General features: G+C 37.1%; 1 protein-coding gene across 1 annotated transcript; it reads right to left on the bottom strand.

The window, feature by feature from the left end:
- Positions 1-11,602: 11,602 nt before the first annotated feature.
- Positions 11,603-17,018, bottom strand: LOC149391225 (gibberellin 20 oxidase 2-like). The gene is made up of 3 exons (XM_089621348.1): positions 16,358-17,018; positions 13,842-14,163; positions 11,603-12,209 (listed from the first exon to the last, which is right to left on the bottom strand). The coding sequence occupies exons 1-3, from the start codon at positions 16,915-16,917 to the stop codon at positions 11,931-11,933; spliced, it is 1,161 nt and encodes a 386-aa protein (XP_089477474.1). The 5' UTR covers positions 16,918-17,018; the 3' UTR covers positions 11,603-11,930.
- Between the last annotated feature and the right edge of the window lie 8,914 nt (positions 17,019-25,932).

Genomic DNA, 25,932 nt, shown 5'->3' on the forward strand with positions numbered 1-25,932 from the left:
GTGTGTGAAACCGGCTTGTCCAGGATATACGAAACTTTTCTTTCGTAAATACGGGATATATGTATAATATCGAAAATATTCTCAACTTCATAATCGGATATCCCGAGTTGAAGTTCCGCCACATTTTCTAAAAACGGTTCTAGGTTACGTGGCACGTTCACAAACATTTTCATTTCGAAAATAATATATACTTGAGGCCAAACCATAAAATCAGGAGAGAAGGGTTATAATAACCTACCTCGAGAGTAAGCGTCAATGTCGCTCTTCCACGAGACGTTCGCTCGTCCTGTGAACCTGAACGTTCACTAATACCGAGAATCCAGACGTTCACTTACTCCGTGAACCCTCTAAACGACTTTCAGTCTCGAGTCCTATCACGATAAATCAAACCGATCTTGAATCAGAATCCTACGAGTAATCCACAATACTCAAACTCAAACGTACGATTTAATAATCGTATAACCCAAAGACATATCCACTTATAAGGAAACCAAGTTCTTAGAACAAAACTTCAAACGATACGAGAAAGTGTAAACTCGAACGAGAAACTACGATCAATCTCAAAACCGAGAAATAATCCCAATAAGCAAGCCTCGTTCTTCTCTTTTCCGAATTCCAAACGAAATATCAAATCTTATTATTACTAAGCTCGAGTAACCGAGAAATCAAACGTTAAATCACAATCGAGTCTTAACTCTTAAAATCCTTAAACGAGCTTAATAATAATAACGAATAATCTACTATTTTTTCCTCTTTCCAACTTGCATCGAAACCGACTTTCAAACAAATAAAACGTACTAACGTACTAACTCGAACCGATTCGTACAAAATAACTTTAACTCTGTAAATTACAACATAATAAATAAATAACTCGCTAATCCTAAACGGATGCTTCGCGAGCCTCCGAGCCAAAACCGAAACGCCGTATCCACTCGACGTTCTCCCGGTCTTGTTCGTTCTCGCCTCGTCGACACTCGCGCTATAGCTCCGTCGTTTCTCGGCCACGTCCTCGCCGTCTCGACCAGCCGTTGTGGGCTCTGCGTAGCCCGCCTAAGACGACCCTAGACCCTTGACAAATAAGACTCACAAACGAAAGCCAAACGATTCATCAAACCAAAATTCCTATACAAACTTGAAACTCAACTCAGATAAACAATAATCCATAACATTCATTCTCATTCTCGAATCATTAACTACCCAAAATCAGAATATCAGATCAACATCACACGGCCAAAACTCACGGCCAAACCACGTCACGTCCAAAAATCCAAAGAAAATTCCAATCAATCCATCTCAAATTCATAACTTTAAGCAATAAACATTACCAACCGAGTCTAATCAATATCCAAAACCAGTTAATTTCCCGAAATCACTCAAGAAACTCAAAAATCCCAAATTCACTTTCAAACCCTAGATTTCACAAAATCAATCTTGGGTTTTGATTTCTTACCCAATTCTTTCGTGGATTTGGACTCTCCGGGGTGTGTTCTCTCTATCCCGGTGGTTCTTTCTCGGGCGGCGGCCACGGTGAGCTCGCGGCGATTTCCTTTCCTCGGCGGGGCGATGCTCGGTGTCGGGGCTGGGTCGCGCGAGGAAGAGCTGAGGAAGAAGAGTGAAGAAGAAGATGAGGGAAGGGTGATGGTGGACGGGATGATAAGGTTTCTCGGTGGTGTTTTTTTTTCTTCTTTTCTCTGCTCTCTTTTGCAGGTGGCGTGAGCGAAAATGAGGAGGAGAAGAAGTGAATCGAAGAAGAAGAAAAAGGAAAGGAGAAGAAGAATGTAGAAGAATTCTTCAAATTGTTTTTGCAAATAAACCCCTTGTACTTTCCTTTTCCATTAAACTGGCCCAGAACTCAAGTTTTCTTTCAAATGAGCCCAGAAAAACATGACGATTACATCCTTGTCACAAAACTTTGTGACTTCAACCGTAACTGAACGAACATTTAATTTAGAGCTTCAAACCGAGAATTTTCTCGTACGTTCTCGATTAATTCAAATATATTTAAGGTTTCTCGAAAATAATTCTCGTCTTTGAGAATTTATCTTCTTAAATTATCTCCGGAATATTTCCTCAAAAAAATAATTTATTACTCGAGATGAACTCGATAAATCCTTCCTTTCATTCCGAGATTTCTCCTTACCTTAATATATTTAAACTAATGTGTTATTCCAACCCAAAAATGATGGAAATGATTCTTAGAAAATTAATGCCATAATTTTCTCGTCATTTTGATCAACTTAATTTACAACATTAAGTTTAAATTTCGAGTCGCTACAGTTTCGCTGCCGGCGAGGAGCATCGAAGAAGAAAGAGACGAGAAAGAAAGAGGTGAAGCGATGTTTGCAACGAAACCGTACAAACACGGTTACAAATAAAACGATTCGTATTGAAACTGTGGATAAAAGTTGTGAAAAGTAAATTCGAGGTGGCTGACGTGTCCTCTTTTAATTGGGTAAAACCTTATGAACAGTGTTTTCGGATTTGCACTTATTATATTTTATAGATTATATTAAAGCACTTCACTCCAATACAAATATTTCTTTCATCTGGACATGCTTTCGCCAAAATCAGCCCATTTTTTTAATCAAGTGTATAATTTTCATATATCAACAAGTATAAAATCAGGGATTTACAAATTGTGATTTTTAGAACACAAGTCGTTATCATTTATATGGATAGTTTGATTATTACTAGTGATATTTTTGTTTATCTCCAGCGAATTTCTCCGGCGCCGAACTGGCGGCCGACGAATAGACCATTTCTTGTTTCGCCGCCATTTTTCGTTCAAATTTCGGAGAAACGACACGTCGCTCGAGTGAAAAACGACTGGTCTTTTTCGTTTCATTAAAAGCAAAAACAAAACTCTTCTGTTTCGTCGAACATCAAAGAAAATCGGAGAAAACGGAGGGCTTGAGCGACTTTCAATTTCCTTCCTGTACGCATGTGTCTTTCTTGAGGAAACCTTTTTGTGGTTTTTTGTCTTGCTTTGCTGGAGAGAAATGTGTGAGAGAAGACTTTCCCTTTTCTCTTTTTTGTGCTTTTGTGAGTGTTTGTATATGAATGGAGTAAAATAAGCTTTTTTTTCCTCTTCTTCCAGTGCTGGGCTCGTGTTGAAGAAGAGTAATAAATTTGTTCTCTTTTTTTTTTTTTTTTGTGTGGCTCCAACCAGAGAGAGAGCATGAAGTTTCATATTCATCCTTTTGGTCTCTTTGCCGTGTGAATGTATATGTCATATGCGTCAGGACGAAATTTTATTGTTCTCTTCTATTCTATCTATCTACGTGGCTCTCTGCTCGAGAGAGAAGGTGATGGAGCAGGTGAAGACTTTGTCTTCCTTCCCTTTGCTCTCACGGTGTCCAAAATTAAAAACTTCCTCATGTATGGGTTTTTATCTTCTTTTAATAAATTTTTTATGTCTCAAATCCATGGGCCCAATTTTTTTTTTGGGCCACATCAAAGTAGCCTATAATATTATGTATTAATTTCATGATCTCAAATGCCTAAAAATTCGGAAGGGAATTCCCTATAATATAGTTTTAATATAAAATCTATAAATCGAGAATTTTTAATATAAAAATCAACATTGACCCCGTTTGACATAACTTTATTTTTTAAAAAAGTGCTTTTAGATTCGGTTTTTGAAAAAAACTGTTTTTTTTCAAAAACTGACAAGGTGTTTGGTAAACTGTTTATAAAACAGTTATTGCTGATAACAAAAACTGATTTAGCGTTTGGTAAAATAAATATATTATAGTAAAAAGACTAAAATAGACATGTTCTTAATAATTAAATAATAATTATTAATATGCTTATTTATATATATATATGAATAATATTTTGTGCGAGGATATAACAGTAATTTATATAGCAAACTTAAAAACACTTTTTTTAAAAGCTAAAAATCCTTGCTTTTTCATCTCATGTACAAAATCTAAAATCGCTTTCGAAGTTTTTTGTAAAAACAGTTTTACCAAACACCGGATAAGCAGTTTAGTTTTTTCTAAAAACAAAAACAGGGGTTTTTAATCTCAACCAAACACAACCATTATTTTCGTTTGGTTTTCTATCGGCGTGTCAGTTTTTCATGGAAAACGAAATTTGAAAATGGCATATCAGTTGTCTTTCTCCACATTTTTTTCATTCGATTTTTCATCGACGTGTCGGTTTTTCGTAAATCAGAAGGTTCGAAAAGACGTCAAAAATGAAATTTCAAACTTTGATATGCACAATTGGTCAAATTTATACCCCATTTGTCAAGCCCAAATTTTTTGCTCATAACATGTAGGGATTATTCCAAAACTATGACTATGTAGAAAGTTTTTGACCAAAATCCAATAAATGATTTTTATTCCAAAAGTATGATCATTTATTGACAATCTTGTCAATAAATAAGTGTATTTATTGACAATAAATCGATATCTATTGACAAACTTAATCATAGTTTTGAAATTAAAAAAAATAACATTTATTGAATTTTGGTAAAAAAAAAAAAAAAACTTTATAAACAGTCATATTTTGGAATAACTCTTAACATGTACTGCAAAAAGTTTTTGTCAAAACATGTATTTGGTAATCAGCCGCCCTAAGGCATTTGTGCCCAAAATGTGTTGCGACTTTTTTTTATTACATATGTTCTAAAGTTTTTCTTCGTCCTATGTTTTTTTTTTATAATAAGGTGAGTTTTCCTATAAATTTTCTAATTAAAACATTTGTATCAATTGTATTTGAATTCGTTCATCAATTGATCAACCCTCCCCCCTCCCTTGTCTACGCGGTAAAATTTCTACTATTATTAGTGAACAATTATTAATTTAAAGAGATTGATGGCACAACTCACATGAATATATAGTAAATCTCGCTTGGGCTGCTTTAATAGTAGTTTTTACATTTTCCCGTTCACTCGTAGTAAAGGGAAGAAGTGGACTCTAGAAGTACAAATAATTAAGTTTGGGAATAAAACATGATTTTTTTAGATCATCCTATTCTCCAAATACTTTATATATTTTAAATTTTATTTGCATACTTCTCATTGTATGTCATACATCTTCATGTATACAAAAATAACTATTGCTTCTATTTGTATTTGGAATTAGGCAGACCACTTATTTATTATATATATATATATATATATATATATATATATATATATATATATTTGTATAAGAGCTCCATCTTCTCAAAGTATGCAAGTTGATTAAAAAAGATGAAAAATCGAGCACTATTTATGTTAGAAATGAAGTAGCCATTCGTTTTTTTGTATATCTTGTATTCCTGGTTTTTTTAACACCAACCATTTACGGATTAGCCCCAATAAATATTGCGCTTGGCTAATTCTATAAATGTTGCGACTAAAATTTTAACTTAGTCAAGACTTGTCAACAAAGAATCACGTCGGATTTTCAACATATTGTAGTGCAAATCAATATAGTGAGCTAGCTGCACATTGTTTCCAATAAATCCACTTCTTTTACCTTCATCAACATTCGATATTCGACTTTATATGCCCTTGAATTGTTGATTATATGATCTTGACACAAATTCCTCCTTTAGTTCTTTATGATGTCATCAAGCATATTGAAACAATATCAAAGTTATTTCGTTCATAGCTTATGTTGATACATCAATAGACTTAAAAAGCATCGTGTCATAAGGATTGTTGACCCTTGTTTTAGCTCGTGTATGCTTTTATTCCTCAACCATCTTCCTTGTGAACATAAGTCGAGAGTCCACGTGTACAAGCCTAGTCAGCAGTAGGCAGTTATTCTGTTACTAGTTTGTTACTTAGTTTGCATTACTTGCACGCTAAGGCTTTACTTGTAACCATATATAACATTGTTTGTAACGACGATCAGACTAATGAGAATTCATTCCTGATTGAGACTAGATTCGTTCAATCTCAATTCAGTTCTCTCAAATCTCTCTCTCTCTCTCTACTCTCAAATCTTCTCTTGGTATCAGAGCCCATTAAGCCCAAACGGGTATCCGATCCAATCGTTGGGATTCGGCCCAAGATGAGCGAACGCAAAGAGCCGCCATCTTGAGGGGGCGTGTTAGGAATCCCACATCGAAAGTGAATGGAAAATAACAAGAGCTTATAAAGGTCATGGGTTACTCCTCTCATTACCAATTGGTTTTGAGATGGAACCTCATGAATCGAGGCCGTGGAGGCAGAGGAAATCGTCCAACGTGTCAGATCTGTGCTCGGACAGGTCACCTTGCCTCTGGTGTTGGTATCGCTTTGATCATGAATACCAGCCAAACTCTCAGACCAGTGTGACTACTCAGAATGAGCCAACAACCTTGGTTGCTACTTAGAATGGGACTGATGATCAAGCTTGGTACATAGACAGTGGTGCTACCAATCACATCACCTCCAACCGCAACAATCTTGCCGTGTCAGAGAGCTACAAAGGCAAAGAGAAAGTGGTTGTTGGTAATGGAAACTCAATCCCTATACTGCATATTGGTAACTCAAAACTTGCTACTAATTCTGCAAAATCTCTGTTACTGAAAAACATTCTACATGTTCCACATATTACTAATAATTTGGTCAGTGTTTCAAAGTTCACAAGAGATAATGATGTGGTTGCTGAATTTTACTGTGATGGATGTCGGATAAAGGACAAGAGCTCGAAGCGAGTACTTCTCACAGGTACTCTCAAGGATGATCTCTACAGCTTGGATCTGTCAAAGCTTGAAGAAAATCAAGTCAAAGGTCATCCAGTGAAGAACTGTTCAAGATGTCAAGGCAATGTAGCTGAAATCATAGATAGTGCAGATACTGTTATATGTCATCCTGAAACTAGTCCTTGTACTGATAGTCAAACTAGTAAGGAGTCAAATAATAGTGCAGCAAATCTATGGCACAAGAGGCTAGGACATCCCTGTCTAAAAGTGTTTGATCATGTAATAAAACAGACTGGAATTCCAATTTGCAAAGTTAAAGATACAGATTTTTGCAAAGCATGTCATATTGGAAAGTCTCATCATCTGTCATATCCAAGATCAAACTCACATGCACAACAGGTCTTAGAACTGGTTCATGCTGATCTCTGGGGTCCAGCTCCAATGGTATCTGTTGAGGGATACAAGTACTATCTGGCTGTAGTAGATGACTGCACAAGATATACCTGGATTTATCCACTGAAAACAAAAGCTGATGCCAAGCAGGCCTTCCTCAACTTTCTGACACTAGCTGAAAGACAGTTCTCAACCAAACTGAAATGCCTGCAAACTGACTGGGGTGGAGAATTCAGATCCCTTTCATCAGTGCTGACACAACTTGGCATACAGTTCAGGCATCCCTGTCCACATACTCACCCTCAAAATGGAAGAGTTGAGCGCAAACACAGACTTATAGTGGAGCTCGGACTGACCTTACTCTCTGAAAGCTCAATGCCACTTCAGCACTGGTGGAATGCCTTCTCAACAGCTGTATTTCTGCTCAATCGCCTACCATCTTCAGTGCTGCAAAACTCCCTATGAGCTAGTGCATCACAAGCAGTTCAACATCAACACTCTGAAGATATATGGCTGTGCATGTTATCCTCATCTCAGAGACTACAACAATCATAAGTTGGCTTTCAGGTCAGATCAGTGTGTTTTTATTGGCTATAGTGACAAACACAAGGGATATAAATGCTTACACAAATCTGGACGTGTGTATATAGGAAGCAGTGTAGTTTTTGATGAAACCTGCTACCCTTACTCACTAGGATTCCCACAGCTCCAACTCAAACCTACTACAAATACCAATAACCACAACTATCCTGTTCAAATCCCCATACCCACACCATCACTGACCACTCAATATCCCACCTATACACCACCCCCTCCAAGTCAGCAGATATCACACACAAACCAAGATGCATCAGAAACACCATTGCCCCCTGAGTCACAAACAACCTACACCTCTCAAACTTCAATCCATGTAGATCTTGATGACCCTGACCTATCCTCAAACACCAACAGAGAGCTCATTCTCTATCAGCCACCAACCATCCCTCCCATCTTTAGAGCCTCTGAAAACTCCACTCATCCTATGATCACTAGAGCCAAAGCATCAATATTCAAACCAAAAGCCTTCCAAGCACTCATTCCAGCTCCTATCCCAGATTCTCTAGACACTCCTACCACAGTCCCAGATGCTATTGCTGATCCCAAGTGGAAAGCTGCCATGGATGAGGAACTTCATGCACTATCCAATAACAACACCTGGGTACTAGTCCATGCCTCACCACACATGTCTGTAGTGGACAACAATGGGTCTTCAAGGTCAAATTCAAACCAGATGGATCAGTCAACAAGTTCAAGGCTCGATTGGTCGCTAAAGGTTTTCAGCAGACTGAAGGCATTGATTACTTTGAGACTTTCAGTCCTGTGATCAAACAGCCTACAGTTCGTGTGATTCTAACCTTAGCTGTCTCGAATAACTGGGACATTCAACAAATTGATGTCAATAATGCCTTCTTAAATGGCGATTTACATGAGACTGTTTATATGTATCAACCAGCATGATTCACTGATCAGTCACGGCCAACTCATGTATGCAAACTGCTCAAGGCACTATATGGTCTTAAACAAGCTCCAAGGGCTTGGTATGACAAGCTTCGAGACTATCTGCTCAGCTGGGGATTCCAAAACAGCAAGTCAGACACATCTCTATTCTATTACTTCACGGACAAGGTAGTCCTTTATCTGCTGGTTTATGTTGATGATATACTGATAACAGGAAGTGATAACACTGTGATTGAGCAAGTCATAAGTGACCTAAATGGTGTTTTTGCTCTCAAGTCTCTTGGCTCCCTCAGGTCCACGAGCCACTTCCTTGGTTTTGAATCCAAACGAGATCAGTCTGGCCTTCGACTCACTCAATCCAAGTATGCTCAAGCTCTCATTGCACGTGCCAACATGACAACATGCAAACCTTGCCCCACACTTATGCTGTCCTCAAAATCGCTTGTGGCTGCTGATGGTAGTCCTGAGTGTGAATCTATCACGGCCTATCGAAGCCTCATATGTGGACTTCAGTATCTGACTCTGACCAGACCTGACATCTCCTTTGCTGTGAACAAGCTCAGTCAGTACTTGAAAGCTCCAACCTCAGCTCATTGGAAGACATGTAAGCGTGTTCTGCGTTATGTCCAAGGCACCCTGGACGTTGGTTTGTCTTTCACTCCCTCAACACGCATGTGCCTTGAAGCTTTCTTTGATGCTGATTATGCTGGCTGCCCTGATGATCGCCGGTCCACATCAGGCTATGTAGTCATCTTTGGTGGCAATCTTGTTGTTTGGTCGGCTCGCAAACAAAAGGTTGTCTCTCGCTCCAGTGCTGAGTCTGAATATTGCGCACTGGCTCAGACCTCGACCGAGATTCTCTGGCTTTCATCTCTTCTCAATGAGCTGCACGTCCCTCTCTCATCCCCTACTGCAGTCATCTGGTGTGACAACCAAGGTGCTGGCTCGTTAGCTTCAAACCCTGTGTACCATGAGCGCACCAAGCATATAGAGGTCGATGTTCATTTCATTCGTGACTTGGTGTCCACCAAAGCTGTTGAGATTCGCTTCATCCCTACTGAGGATCAACTCGCCGATCTCTTCACCAAACCGCTTCCTGAAAGTCGCTTTCACATGCTCTGCACCAGACTTGGTCTTCACGACGGCCGTCCAGTTCACGGGGGCGTGTGAACATAAGTCGAGAGTCCACGTAGTCGAGAGTCCACGTGTACAAGCCTAGTCAGCAGTAGGCAGTTATTCTGTTACTAGTTTGTTACTTAGTTTACGTTACTTGCACGCTAAGGCTTTACTTGTAACCATATATAACATTGTTTGTAACGACGATCAGACTAATGAGAATTCATTCCTGATTTAGACTAGATTCGTTCAATCTCAATTCAGTTATCTCAAATCTCTATCTCTCTCTACTCTCAAATCTTCTCTTTCCTTGTTGTCTATTTTCTTATTCAACACCACGTAGGAATCTTGTACGAGATCAAATGAAATTAAATATATAAGCTTGAAAGACGCAGAGAAAAATCATACTATTATAATTAAATGAAATTAATTATACGATGCTTTGCGATTGTTTTCCCGTTTTTCTTTTGCTCATTATTAGAGTTTCTTAGAATATCAAAACGGGCGCAAAACCAACCTCGATATCATCTATGAAATTTACCGAACAATATATATATATATATATATATATTATATATATATTGACAACTTTGTCATTTTGGCCATGGAAGAATATAAGCTTGCCGCGTCGGGAGGCATATAATGTCTAATTCTTGTACGACACTTGTGAAATTATCATACAAGCGTGTCCCGCTGCAACGGGGATCACTTAAAAATTTAAACTCGTCAATTTTTACATATAAACTCCGTCGTGCAAGATCATGAATTATAAGGTTGTACTACGGATTTCAAAATTTGTCGTACACAATGCGGTGTTTTTAGGAACCATATAAGCTCCAGGGTCTAGGAGCGTTTTGAACCCATGAAATATTAAATTAGATTTTGATTTATTGTTGTAATTGCAATATGAGGACTTTTTTTTTAGTTGGACATGCTATAATACAGTTTAGTGGTTTTTAATGTTGTGAAATGCTTACCCGTGGCCATTACGATCAAATCCAACATACAAGACTTCAGTCACAAGAAAAGGCCAAGGACTTGGTTAAAAACCCTCTCACCATCAAGTTTTATTTTATATTTTATGCTGTTGATGTTCCCAAAACATTATCCAGCTGGAGTTTATTCTAGTATCTTTGAATTTGTAATTTCCTTTTGCCGTGAATCATTTTTCACCTATCACATATCTGATTTAGATATGATCACAGATATGTTTTGGATAGACTTAAAAGAAAGGAGACATGTTTGAGACCAATTTGTTTTGGCCATAAAGATAATTATATCTTCTCTTGTCCTCTCCAATAAAATCAAACGCCAAACAGTACTCCACTTCCAAACAATTATTAATACTTCGCCTACAAAGTATGAACATAGTTTAGCAGCAATAATTGTGCAAACAAAATATAGCAGCCATCAGGAATTGAAGTGGCGGACTGAGAATTACATTCATGGATAAAAAAAAAAAATTAAAAATTAAAGTGGTAAAATTGAAAACAAAAGATTCATATAATTTTGCTCCATATAAATATATATTTTTTTTCTTTAAGTTTAGAGTACAAATTATAATTTTAAAAGTTCAGGGGCCAGTACAGTCACAGCTCTTTAATAGAAAGCAATCAATACTATATCTTTCAAAAACCCTAGTAAAATCTCTCTTAATTTCTTTTCCAATACATATATCATATAAGTATAATGACTTAATATTATTAGTCCATTATATATGACTCGAAATTACAGCGTCGTAATTAATTTGATTATTTATCAATAAAATTCATTCAAAAAGGATTTACGTACCTGATTATTATTTTGGATTTGGAGGTGGTTTAACACGGACCGCTTTGCTCATAGTTTATAACTTAAGCTAGGGAATATTAAACAGCATAGAGTTTCATCCCAGAATATGTTATTATAATTAGCGTTCATAGAGAGGAATTCATTTTATTATTTTCTCAACCTTAGAACATCACATTCGATTTGACCACATAGATATGTATTATATAGAGCTAACAATATTCTTATCACTATTTCCCAAAAAAAAAAAAAAAAACAATATTCTTATTATAAAGACAAAAATGAAACAGTGCAAAAAAAAAAACAAAAAAAAATTAAACTATGCAAAATGAAGGTGACAAAGTGAGAAGAGCCTAAAACGGAGAAACTAGGTTGTAACATGAGATTGGACTATTATGGCCATAGACAGCACAAACGTGGTAGTAGGACGTTGAAGTACTAGATATACATATAATTGCAACAATAATAGAAGAGAAAGAGAGGATCCATTATTATTATTATTATTATTATTAGGTAGAGGCGTGGGAGGAGGGTTTGGAGGTTCGGAGCCAATGGATGAAGGTCTGGAGAGTGGACACGTCAGCTCTGTAGTGGTTTTGAGTGAAGTGCAACAAATCAGACCACGTGAAATCAGGGTACACCCTTTGGCTGCATGAAACGAGGTCTTTTGGTGGTCTCACCACTCTGTCCTCTCTTGGGCTCACAAAGAACACCAATGACCTTCGAATTCTTTCCCGGTTCACCACTGCTCTGTGTAAGCAACTCTTGTACCTCCCGTTTGACAAAGCCTGTGCATACATATATTATAATTTTGAACTGTTAAAAAAGATTATAGACGATCGTTAAACATAAATGAATAGTTGACCTAATTTTGAAGTACTTTTAGATGAATAAAAATGAGTAAAAAGCGGCCTTGATGTGTATGCTATTTAATGTATCATTTAATAGTTACCGGTGATGGTAAAAACGAAACGTTTACTTCAAGCACGTCACATCATATTATATAATTTAAAAAAATTAAAAAAATAGTCATCTTAAACGTTTGATAATGCTAAATAATCAAAGTTTGGTAAATATTAAGTAAATAACCATAAATGATGACGTGACTTAATATGGCAGTGATTATTTACGTTTGTAAATATATAAAATTGGTTATTTACTTAATATTTACCGAATCTTGGCTATTTAGTAATTCTCAACGTTTAAATTGACTATTTTGCTAAATTAACTTTTATTATTTTTTTATTTGGCGGCAAGGTGATTATTTAGGTTTAAAAAAAAAAAACCCTGAGTCAAGTATTTTTCTTTACAACTGAGTTATTATATGTATTAATTTGCTCATTTCATTAACTTTTTGATTGATTTGATTTAATTATTTTGTTTACATGAAATAAAGATGATTTGTGTCATCGCACTGATGAGAGTAAACTCCAAAAAAAAAAAAAACAAGATCAGGCTATCTCTTATATAGCCTTTTCTAAAATGTTGCGGAGAGAAAATAAAACAACAATAAATCTGAGAAATACTATTTACAACTCAGAAAGAGCCAATAGCTAAATGGAAACATATATGCAAGTCCTTGTAGCAAGAAAAAGTAAGTAGAGGATATCTATAAGCTATTCAAAAAGCGCCAAAAAACGACATAATGAGATGGGAATCAGTTTAAGACATAATATTTTTGTCGTTCGTAAAACCCTTTGTTCATCTTTTTCTAAACATCTACAGTCTCTAATTAACTTGAGTTCATCAACTGTACATATGTGATTACTTATCACTTAGTCTTTTCAATGCTTTATAAAGTATAAAAGTTAAGTACTCATCTCATCAGTTTGAAATCATTCACAAGTGCATGGACCTACAAGTACGTACCATGACCATATTTTTTCACATTTATTCATTTTTTTTTCTTTATCATGATTTGTATATTTGACTGTGCCCAATGCAACAAAATATATGATATGATTATATATGATCCAGAGTATACTTTCATCAAACACTACATTGATCATCAGGAAGATGAGAAATATATTATATATTAATCCGTAACTCTTTTTTTTCATAGCTAGCGTAAATGTATGATGACGTATTATAATCAAAGTACAGTACGTAAATTATTTAACCATGATATTATTGGTCTATGTGTTTAATGAGAGACAATATTCCGCATAAACGTTTGATGACTTTGTATTTATTTTTTTTAAACAGCGATGAATCATGTATTTGCAACATAGTACCCCTTTCATCAAATACTTTATGAACATAGTTTTATAGGTAGAGATGGTCATATAATAGTAAGTAAAATTAATCTATGATTGAAATGCTACATGAACATAATTTTATAGTCACTGGAAATGGTTTTAAGTAATAATAATAATACAAAATGTAAAATTTTTGAATGCAATTTGAAGTATTTGAATTACCACAAAAGTGTCGCCGATGTTGACGACTAGAGCATCGGCCCTAGGGCGGACGGAGTTCCATTTGTTGTTGACAAAGACCTCGAGGCCTCCGACTTGGTCTTGGTGAAGAATGGTCAACGAGGTCGGGTCAGAGTGGGGCCCGGTCCCGAGAGTGAGGCCCGAGTTGTTGCAAGGCGGATAGAAATTGCATCTCATTATTGAGTGGCTATCTTCGAAAAACTTCCTGAAGAAGAGCCTATCCACTCCCAAACTCACCCCCAACACTTCCATTATCACCAAAGACAATTCCCTCATTGCCTTGCAATACTTTTGGTAAACCCTCCTGTTGAAATTTTCCATATGCTTTAATATAGGCTATTAATTCATTATTAAAGCATTCATAATCTTTCTTTTGTTCACAAGTTATCTGAATGATTTAATGTAGGCTATTAATTCATTTAGCACGTGATAGGTGTCCAATCTCTATATATGTAAATTAGGGTATTACTAGGTTAATGGTTTGGGAAAATGTCCCCATTTGTTTACGAGTTATTCATTATTATTATCATGAATTAACAATATATATTTGTCGCATTGATTGATTAATATTGTAGTGGACTGTGGAACAGCCTAGCCACAAGCGGGTCGGACTTGATAGTGGGGGAATGATTTGTCTCTTACGAAAAACATAAAGATAGAAATAAAGAAATGAATCAAGACCCAAGTCATGTCCAGAAATATGTAATCCAAATGGGGCCAATTTTCCAGGTAAAAGCAGTTAAAACATCTTTCACCAAATAGTCCAATCACGTGATATTTGTCGTTTGGTTGGAACTTGGAATAAGTAGTCTTACACAGTATACCTAACCTAAGCTAATTTGGTGGTAACTTTCACTACAAAAAATAATTAATGGTAAGGAAAAAAAAAAAAAAAAACCACATCGAAGTACACCAGATTCTTTGGGGGGGAAAAAAAAAAAAAAAAAAAAAATTTACTGTACACCAGAGTAAGATGTCATGTGATTATTTTCCCATAAAAAGAAAATATAACTCGACAGAAACCATTTATAGGAAAAGCCCGTTGGAAAGAAAACCGTGTACATTTTGGAAAAGTTAATAAACTAATATGTACATATAGTCCAAAAATTGATGCAATTCAAAACAACACATTATGTGTAACATGTTTTCAAACTTCATCAAATGAGTTTCGAAAGAGCTCAATTAATTAATCACTCATTTTTTACTTATTGTATTATTAAGTAATTAATTTAAAAAAAAATCTAATTATACACAAATTATCATCTCTAATATCTTACTGTTGAATATATATATATATATATATATATATATATATATATATATATACTCTCCTGATCTAATTATTATACATATAAATTCAAAACACAAGGCGCATTACAATAATAGGATTGTAGGGTATTTTTAGTATTTTATAGTCCTAATAATAAATAGGTTAACCGATGTATATCATTTTTTAAATTATTACAGTTAAAATCAATATTAAACTAAAATTAAATAGTGAAATTAATTAAGATTAACCGAAATACCATATTTAATGGACGGAAAGCCATGTATATTTTGAAAAGGTTAAATAATATAACTAATCTATACATATAGTCCCAAAGTGCAATTTATAACAACACATATGACGTAATATCGTCCATGTGAATATACTAATCATCACATACTTACTCTCTAGTCTTTATGACGTAATATCATCCATCTGAATATACTAATCATCGCATATTCTTTAGTCTTTTTTAAACTTAAACGTATCAATTGGGAAAGATCTTAATTAATTACTCACTAATAAAAAAATTGTGTTCAAGATTAATGTAGTAATAAAAAATTTACTTTACTAAAAAAATAAATTGTACTCACATCAACAGCTCTTACATCATACTGCTGATAAAAATATATCATTACACAAAATTATAAATATACACACATATATATATATATATATATATATATATATATATATATCTCTAGTATAAGGTACATTAATATTATAGGTTTTTTGTAGGGTATTTTTAGGGTTTTTTAAATAATTTAACGAATGTCAATAAAAAAAATATATTAGGATTTCGTTTAAAAATTAATTTTAATAAAAAAATTTAAAATCAAATTTAATCAAGAATAATTAAAATTCTGAAAAAAGTTATGATGAAGTGTACGTATAGTCCAAAAGTTGGTGCAGTTTTTAACAACACATATGTGACATAATTTTCATCCTAGTGAATATATCATATCCCACATATTTTAAAATCTTTTCAAACTTCAACATAATTTGGAAGGATCTAAATTAATTAATCACTCTTTTTAACTTATCCTGTTAATAAAGTAATATATAGACACCTAAGTTTGACTATACTCATCAACTCTTATTTATGTAATTTCTAAAAAAAAAAACTTAATTTTTACTCGATCATTACTAATACAAGGCACGTTAAAATATATAACTGAAAGTGAAAAAAAAAAAAAAAAAAAAAAAAAAAAAAAAAAAAGTAAACTCGTACCCGGTAGTTTCAAACTCCTGGCCGAGAACGGAGTCGAAGTAATCAACAACCTCCGTGGATTGGTCCGAACCCTTTCCGGCGTCAGTTTGAAAGTACGGAAACGAGAAGGTCTCCTTCCATGGCAGCTTGGTGGAGTAGCGGTCGGCGTGGGCGCCGGAGTAGCCGGCGAGGCTGCCGGGCTTGCGTCGGGCGGCGAGCTTGGAGCTCAGAGGGAGCCCAAAAATGGCGTCCATCTCTCTGTGCGCGGCGCGGATGAGTTCCTGGTCAACGCCGTGGTTGATCACCTGGAAGAAGCCGTGGCGGAGGCACGCCCGGCGGACTAGCTCCGGCGCGGCGTCGGAGCGGAGGTCGACGAGGGGCTCGTTGAGCTCGTCAGTCACTCGGTCGGAGCTCAGGTCGCTGTTCGGCCACACGAACTGGTTTGGGAGGCTGTGCTGTTTTTGGAGAAGGTTTGAGTCGAACACCAGAGACTGGGTTTCGAGTTGAGTTGCCGGAGAAGAAGAAGAAGAAGGGTTAGTCGTCGTTGCCGTAGTTGTTGAGGGACTCATGAGAAGAGACATTTTTATCTTTTATTTTTTTTGGGAGATGTAAATCTGTTCGAGTTATTGTTGGTAATTGGTTTGGGAAACAGAGGCAAATATTTATAGAAGAGAAGGGGAAAAGAAAATTGTTATGAGTGTTGCTTTGTTTTGCATGTTAATTTAAAAGGTTGATTAGTGCTAGTTGTCGTACTTGTATTCAAATAATTAATACTATTCCTTGATCATGTAATTAGCAATTGAATAATTCTCTCTCTCTCTCTCTCTCTCTCTCTCTACATATATATATATATATATATATATTATTGTTGACAGACAAAATTATTATAACAAATGTCTCATGAAGAGCACTTGATTCCGATAACACAGTTCCGAAAACTCCGAGCGTCTTACACAAGATTATCTCGAAATACAGACGAATCTAATAAAAGAGATAAAATAAACGAGGATGCTGAACGATAAGTGAAGTTTATGATAAGTGTTTGTGTGTGTGTAAAAATGTGCCGACCTTTGTTCAACTAGCTTCTTCTCTATTTATAGGGATTTTGGGTCGAGTACGTGTGTAATGGGTGGTTATTCCTCTTTGCTCGGCATGTAACCGTTGAGGTGTGCCATTTGCTTTGGTTTTAATTTATTTACATGTGTTTGTTTTGTTTTGACTAGTCTTTAACCTATCAGTTTCTCTTATCTTCGAAGTTTTGCTCGATTGGGTTCATTCTTGCCTGATGAACGGATCGTTCCTTAACCTTCATAAGCTCTCGGGCCTATTTGACTCGAGCTCGGGGCTGGATTCCTTCTGTTCTCGGTGCTGCCGAGCAGGTGTTCAGATTCATGCAATTTATATGAGTAACTGCACACTTCCAGTTTCTTAGTATATTAGTAAAAATGGTAAGGAACTATATGGTATGATTTTTAATTCAGTTATATTTCGAACACTTTTACTATTTTCCTTCCCGATTTATTTCGACTATGGTTTGTTTGTACCTATTGAGGTCGAGAGAACGACACATCGTCATTTTGTTCATTTTGCTTTCGAATCATCGTGACCTTTTGTCTTTACCGTTTGATTGACAAGGCTTCTTTGACACACTATAATCTTGACCGTCTATCTCGGGTATATATAGCTTTCTTCAGAATTTTAAAATCATTTCTCGCCTTTTCTAGGATTTTGAGCATGTGCTTCGTCTTTGAGCTTCTCGGTCGCGATTTTTTATGAACCTACGAATCTGTGACCTGTATTCATCATGCAATTATCTGGGTAAGTTTCTACTCCTTGTAGTTTACCGTTATGTTCATTGCTTGTTGGTTCTTTGCTTGGTTTTCCTTAGAAAATTCGTACGGATAAAAAAAAAATTATATGTAATTTTGATTCTCGGATCCCATATAATTTCCATTTTTTAAGCGTCGCAGTTTTGATTAGTAGTTTCTAAGAAATGAGGGGTTTTTGCACGTCCAAACCTAAAATTTGACCCTCGAGTAGTTCGAAGGACGGATCCTGACCCCGGGATATTTTCCCGGTGCTTTTGCGAATGCCCTATCTGAAGTGTATCATCGGCCTCCATTACATCCCGAGCTCATGAATAAAGTGCTCTAGAACAAGATTTATATCTTTCCTCGCTATATTACAGAGAAATGTCATTAGAGTCTGGCACATCTATCGTTGTGGCGAGGTCCGAGAGTCCTCCGAGTACCTTGCCGAGAAATGAGACTATTCTGGCTACATGAGTGGAGCCTGTTCATGGAGCGTGTCCGAAATTTGAACAAGTCAGGACTAGTTGTTGCAGTATTGGCATAGATACTCATGGGACGAGTTCCAAGGAAGAGTGATTTGAAAGGAAAGAGGGCCAGTGGTCGGCCACGACCTGCCACTTCGAGGGTCAATGAGAAATATCTCAAGGGTATCCAGTGGCAATTTGACATTCCTGACGATATCATTTTGTCAATCCCTGAGGAGCATGAGAGGGCATGCAATCCCCTTCCAAGCAAAGTTGCTTTTAACAAAACAATTTTAAAAGTGATTGGGGGACTGCATGTGCATCCGCTGATTTCCCAGTTCCCAAACAAGCTTGGATGTGCTCCAACCCAGATCGTGTCCAACGTCTATAAGATCTTTGTCGGGATGATGGATTTATGGGAAAAATTTTATGATACGCCTCCGAGATTGGAATTTTTTTCTCTTTCTATAGTCTGAAATCGAGTCCCAAACCAACATGGCTGGTACTATGCTCGTGCTCATCAGGAGTCTGAGAAGACAGTGGAGCGCCTTCCCAGTAGTCAAAAGAATTGGAAGGACTATTTCTTCTGGGTAGAGAGAGCTTATGGTTTTGACCAATGCCCGATTGTTTCCGAGTTTTTTGAACTTGTTGCTCCCTAGGATTTTCTTTTGCTTTGAATGTTCGACTTTTGGCATTTATTTATACTTGAGTCTTTTATTGCAGGTTCTCTACCTCAATACGTCGAGAAAGACATCCTAGATCTCTCCGAGATTTTTGATTTGTCGGAAGAGGAGCATTCCACCTTTATGTTATCCTTATTCAAGTAAGTGTTATTCGATCGTGATTTTTCACTTTTGCTTATTGGAATATATTAGCATTGTCGTCCTAATGTGGTTTTTTTTGGACTTCTTGCAGAGATGACGAAGAAGAGATATGTTCCTGCCATGGTTCTAAGTAATCCCAAACGCCAACGTCCGTCTAAATCCGCGACTTTGGCTCCGACCAAAGCGGCGGAGTCTTCCAAGCCTTCTCGTGGAAAAGAGGTTTTTGAGCCTTCCGGAGTCAAAGAGCACTTGGTGCCGACGTGAAAGTTTTTGAATGATCATCTGTAAGCTGATGACATTGAGATGCATGTGGACTGCTTGGTCACTGCTGCCGAGACTTCGGCCTCAGTAATCCTTGTATTCTCATTTTCGTTGTATTTCGCTTTTATCTTATCATCATCTGACCTGGTTTTGGTTTACAGGTCTAGGCCAACTTAGTGAGCTTGACTACCACAGTTGGTATCGAGCTCAACTTGCTGAGGAGCAAGAACGATCGCTACCTAAAGGAGAGAGATGTTGCTCGGGCTGAGGTGGCAAAGATTCGCTTGGACCTCGAGGCGAAACATCAGGCCGACCTTCTATCTGCTCGGGCTGTTGCCGTGGAGGAACACCAACCTCCGAGGAGTATCACAATATGCGCAACGATCACTTCACGGCGTAAATCAATGAAACAGTCAGACTCTACCGATGATGAGTTTGAATCTACCGATGAGGTGCCATAGAAGGAGCCTGAGGCGGCGGCAGAATGAAGATTGGAGAAAGTTTATGTATTTTTTTGGTATTTTGTTTTTGAATTAACTTGAAAGGGTTTTAAGCAATAGGTCCATGATCGGACTCTTTTTTTTTTAATAATTATTTTTGTAACCCGCTCGAGTTTATCACAATTGATCCATTGGCGGATCCTTATTTTGTTCGGTATTTAACTTTATAATCAAGCCTTGACTTTTAAGTTTATTTTGATAATATAACCTCTTATTTTAATCGGGAGTTTCGAAGAGTCTTACTTTATTCTAAGAGAAAGTTTCAGATAATGAATAAACTATATAAAGGTAATTAGAGTGAACGTAATATACTTAGAAAAAATGGAATTTAAAATTCCAAGATGCGAAAAAAAAAAAATTTAAAAAATCTAAATGATAGCAAGCGGGCTAAACAAGTTTAAAAAAAATTCCAATACTCGGATCGGAAGTTCCGAGGTATAGTTTCCACCCTTCTTGTTTTACTTATTTTTTTAAGAAGTAAACAGTAAAACAAGCTGAAATTAAAGAATTTAATGAAATACTTTCTTGAATGAATAGAACGCACGTACTATGGAATAATACGATTGATATCATCTTCATTAAGATTTGTAACATAGTTATGACAAGAAAAACAAACAAAGCTGCAGCCAAGGCCAGTTTTTGGTATAGGAAGAACAAACTTGCGGCCATGCTGCTTTGGGAAAGACAAATATTTATGACCTATTTAAATGTAGAATTTTTGGAGGCGCTCGACGTTCCAAGGGTTCTTTTCCTCTTCTCCGTTCAGACTTTGTAGTCGATATGCCACGTTCCCGAAATCTTCTTTGATGACGTATAGCCCTTCCCTATTAGCCCCAAGTGCTCCATCTTGTGGGACTTTGGTGTGTAGGAAGACTTTACTGAGGATTTTGTCACCAGCCGTGAACCTTCGGGGTCGAACTTACTTGTTAAAGGGCCGAGCAATTCTTTGTTGGTTAGTTAGATTTCTTAGTCGAGTTTTTTCTAGTTTTTTTTCTAGTAGATCGAGATTAGTTTTTAGGTTTTGGATGTTTACTTCTGTCAAGTAATTTTCTCTTCGGATGGTCTAAATTATGACATCTGTCGGAATAACAGCGTCGGAACCGTATACAAGAGAGAAATGTGTTTTGCCAATTGTGGAGTGGCTTGTGGTTCGGTATGACCATAGCACTTTTGGAAGTATTTCTACCCATTCTCATTTGTGGTCGTACAATTTGTTCTTCAAACCGTGCTTGATGGTTCTGTTGACTGCTTCCACTAATCCGTTGGAGTGTGATCGGACTGGTGTAGAAAAAACTTTGATATTATCATATTTTTCACAAAAGATATGAAATGAATCATTTTGATTGGAGATCCGAATCTTCTTATGATATTTTTCCAACACATTTTTCAATGCAGTAGGCATTTATTTTATTCAATGGATCGACTGCGACCCATTTTGAAAAATACAATGGTGTACCTGCATCCTCATTTTCTTGCTGGTAATGCTGCGATGAGATCTATCCTCATCCAGCGAATGGCATAGAGAAAGTTAAGGAGATGAGTGGTGACAGAAGGAGTCTCGGAATTTTTGAGAACTTTTCTGGCATTTGGTGCATCTTTGTACCATATCCCGTGCATCATTTTTCAAGGTTGGCCAATATAGGCCTTGTCTGAGGATTTTCTAAGCTAGCGCCTTAGCTCCGATGTGGCTTCCACAAATTCCTTCATGGATTTCTCGGAGTGTATACTATGCTTCATTTTTGTCAAGACACCTGAGGAGCGGACTTGTCAAGCCTCTTTTGTAGAGGGTATCCTCATCCACTGCATATCACGCAGATCGAAACTTGAGTGATCGGGTTTCTCCTTTGTCATCCATTAGTGTGCCATTTTTCATATATTTTTTGATCGGATTCTTCCATGACTTTTCTCTTCCTATCTGAAACACTAAGTCGTCTTCCTCTATGCTCGAGTATTGTACCTAGATGACCGGTATGGAGTCTGAGGTGGAGCTTTGAGTGGCAAGCTTTGCCAATGCATCGGTCTCTTCGTTCATGGCTCTCAGGATTTGGGTAATCTAGCATAACTCAAACTCCTTGATGAGGTTTTGATCTTTTTTATCGTAAAGCGACATCTTTTCGACTTTTGCGTGAAATTCGTTTTTTATTTGATTAATTATGAGCTGGGAGTTCGAGTAGTTTTTTTAATTTTTCATTTCTAAATTTTAGCAATCTAGAGACCATGTATCATAGCCTCGTACTCGGGTTCATTATTCGACGCATTGAAAGTGAATTTTAAAGCAAATATTACCTTATGACCGTCTGGTTCCGAGAATGTGATTTCGACTCCCGCCCCTTTTACATTAGCTTATCCATCTACATGCATTTCATGTTGGATACTCCATGGGCTGATATGTGAACTCGGCTATGAATTTTACCACTGTTTGGCCTTTGATGGAAGGTCTGGGCTTAAATTGTATGTCATATTGAGTCAGATCAATAGTCCACTTCATGAGTCTTCCTGAGACGTCCAACTTTTGTAGTACTTGGCGGAGTGAGAAATTTGTGAGCACATTGATGTTTTAACTTCCAAGAAGTTGTGACAAGAGTGAAGGCCAACTTTTCAAGCTCTAGATATCTTTCCTCGGCATCATTTAGCCGCCTCGAGGTATAATATACTGGTAGTTGATGTTTTCCCTCAATCTTGATGAGCGCCGAGCTTACTGCGTGTTATGAGACCTCCATGTAGATTTCTAGGGGCTCTCCGTCTTGAACCTTTCTTAAGGTTAGGGGCCAGCTGAGGTGTTCTTTTAATGCCTAGAAATCTTGGTTGCATTGCTCGCTCCATTAAAAAAAAATTGACCCTCTTAAGGCGTTGAAGAAATGAACGCTCCGATAAGTTGACCTGGATATGAAACGACTTAAAGTTGCAATGCAGCCGCTCAACTTTTGTACCTCCTTAATGTTTCGGGGCGACTTCTTATCCAGGAGTGTTGTTATCTTGTCGGGGTTTACCCTGATCCCTCTTTCTTGGACAATGAAACCTAAAAATTTTCGTGCAGAAATGTTGAAAGTGCATTTTAAAGGATTAAACTTCATGTGAAATTGTTGTGATATATAGAAACATCTTTTTAGATTCTCAGTATGTTCACATATTTTTCAACTTTTGACTAATAGGTCATCGATGTATGCTTCCATCGTGATCTCGAGAAGGTCAGCGAACATCCTATATACTAATCTTTGATATGTTGCTCCGGCGTTCTTTAGTTCTAAGGGCATCACTATGTAATAGTATAGCCATCGATCCATTATGAATGTTGTGTGATCTTGGTCGGGATCATACATGGTCATTTGGTTACAGCCTGAATATGCATACATAAAACTAAGAAGTCTGTGCCTTGTCGTGGCGTCGACCAATTAGTCTATCATCGACATGGGGAAACTATCTTTAGGGTAAACTTTATTTAGACCTGTGAAATCTATGCAAGTTTTCCATTTGCCATTTGATTTCTTATTGGCTACCTAGGTCAGATATTTAGTTTTCCCGATCGATCTATTCGAAATTAGCTTATCCACTTCTTCTTTCAAAGCAGTATATTTTTCATTGTTTAATGCTCTTCTTTTTTGCCTAATGGGTTTTTCTTTTGTATCTATATTCAGCCTATGACATGCTAGCTCAGGATCTATCCCTATCATATCGGCTTGAGATCATGCAAAGATGTCTAAGTTATTAGAAAGAAGAGAAATGATGTCATTTTTGGTACCTGATTCTAGGTAATTTTTGACTCTGGACTTCTTCTCTGTGTGCCTCGGATCTGAGATGACCTCATCCACTTCGTCTCCTAGTCCAATTGCTCATCGGCTCAGTAGACGTGGATCGAAATCTGTGCTGACCAACATTACCCAAAAAAATGTCGGCCTTGACTTTCTTTGAGGTAGTCGGTGTAGCAACATCTTGCGAGGGCCTGAGTACCTTGAGCTTCCTCGACTCCTTGCTCGGTAGGGAAATTCATTTTTCAAGTACTGCATTGAGTACTTGTCGCTTCTTGTTCTTTTTTTAGAGGTGGTGGCTCTCTTTTTCTCCAAGGAGGTGGTGGTAATTTTCCACATTAAACACGAAAATGGCGTATTTGGTAATTTTTCGTTACGAGCTTCATGAACTCGTATAAAAAGTTTTTCAAAATTCTTTGATTAATTGAAAAAATACTACGAACAGAGGCATGGCTTATCGAGGCGAGAATATGGCTCGTCGACGTAGAAATTTCCCATTGAGGTTACGCAGTTCTTGAGGATCCCTTCGATGGAGTATTGAGTTTTCCTCACAGAGAGAAAATAGTGGCCAGCGGAAAATTCGTGTGGTTGTTCTCGAAATCTCTCATTCTAGCGCAAAAATGTTAAAGTAATTTTCCGGGTAACATTTACGAGCCCCCGTGTCAAGGTGAAGTGTTGGTAGTCATTTTTCTTGTCAGTCCCAAGACGAATGGTCGTCTAACTCTAACGGTCCTTGAGAAAAGTAACAAGGAAAAAGATGGGGGATTTGGCCTTCTTCGAGAGCAAGAAATTCGTAGCGAGCTAGGGTTGGACCCGAATGACTAGGCCCTTCGACGGTCCTCTAGAAAGCTCAATCGAGTCGGTGGTGGTGATGGGCCTCCATGTTGTTCCTTTTCCTGGATTGAAATGGATATAAAAGATAGAGAGAGTGTATATGTTCATCTTACTAAGTGATGAACATGAAAATTAGATTTCTCAAATTATTGGACATTTTATTAGAGGGAGCATAGTTCTAGCCTTTGTACGTTGGAGAAGATGTAAAGAGAGAGGCAGAGAGTAGTTATCCTTCAATTTTACAAAGAAATGAAGATAATTATTCCTCTTTTGTGTTTTGGGGTGATAGAGTTTCTATTGATTGCGTGAGAGAGAGGAGACGTTTCTTCTTCATTTCTGGAGAGAAAAGAAGAAAAATATTGTTCCTCTTTTGTGTTTCTTTATTATGTGAGAGTGGTTTGGCATGGGTTTTCTTGTGAATTTTTTAACCTAATTCTAAAGGGTGGGAAGAATGGTATTTATAGTGTTTTGAAAGTGCTATGGCAGTTTTGGTGGTCATGTGAACCATTTGTGGTCGAAGGGAGGTCCATTGATGGCTCGGAGCCATATTGGGAAAGGAGCTCATGTAGGGCAGAGATGGATGCTGACCAGGGCCTTTGGCTGAGACTCAGGCCCGACACTGGATCAGGGCGGAGACCTAGGCCCGACTAAGGGCATGGGCAAAAACCTAAGCCCCGCTAGGGGGCCTTGGTGGAGAACTTTGGCCTACCCTAGCCATGGCCGAGGCGAAGAATATATGTGAGAAAGAGGGGGCGAGATTTCACAATTATTAATTAGTATCATTGTGAGATAGTAATCATTCATTCCGTTTTTGTTATGTATTCTGCTACTTTGAAAATGTGACATAGTAACCATGAAAGTGATGTGGTCTTTATCAACTCTAATTTGAAAATCAATATTCACTAATGACTATTTACTACAATACCTTTTAATATAATAGCCCTCTATTTTTTTCCCGAACGAATAGCTTTCTATTCTATATCTATGGTAATCGCAACCAAACATCAAATGCTAAACTAGATTATCACTTGAATCGCATAGAAAGTCGAAACACAACATAAGTGGTAATGACAAATTAAATGACGTATGTGTCAATGAAAATCTTCACTTTATAAACATATATATTATCCACGTTGGCACTCTTTTAATTTTTAAA

Source organism: Urtica dioica, chromosome 7 (genome assembly GCF_054948205.1).
Source record: "Urtica dioica subsp. dioica isolate 48M chromosome 7, U.dioica_male_clone48M_v1_H2, whole genome shotgun sequence".
NCBI classification, from domain to species: Eukaryota; Viridiplantae; Streptophyta; class Magnoliopsida; order Rosales; family Urticaceae; genus Urtica; species Urtica dioica.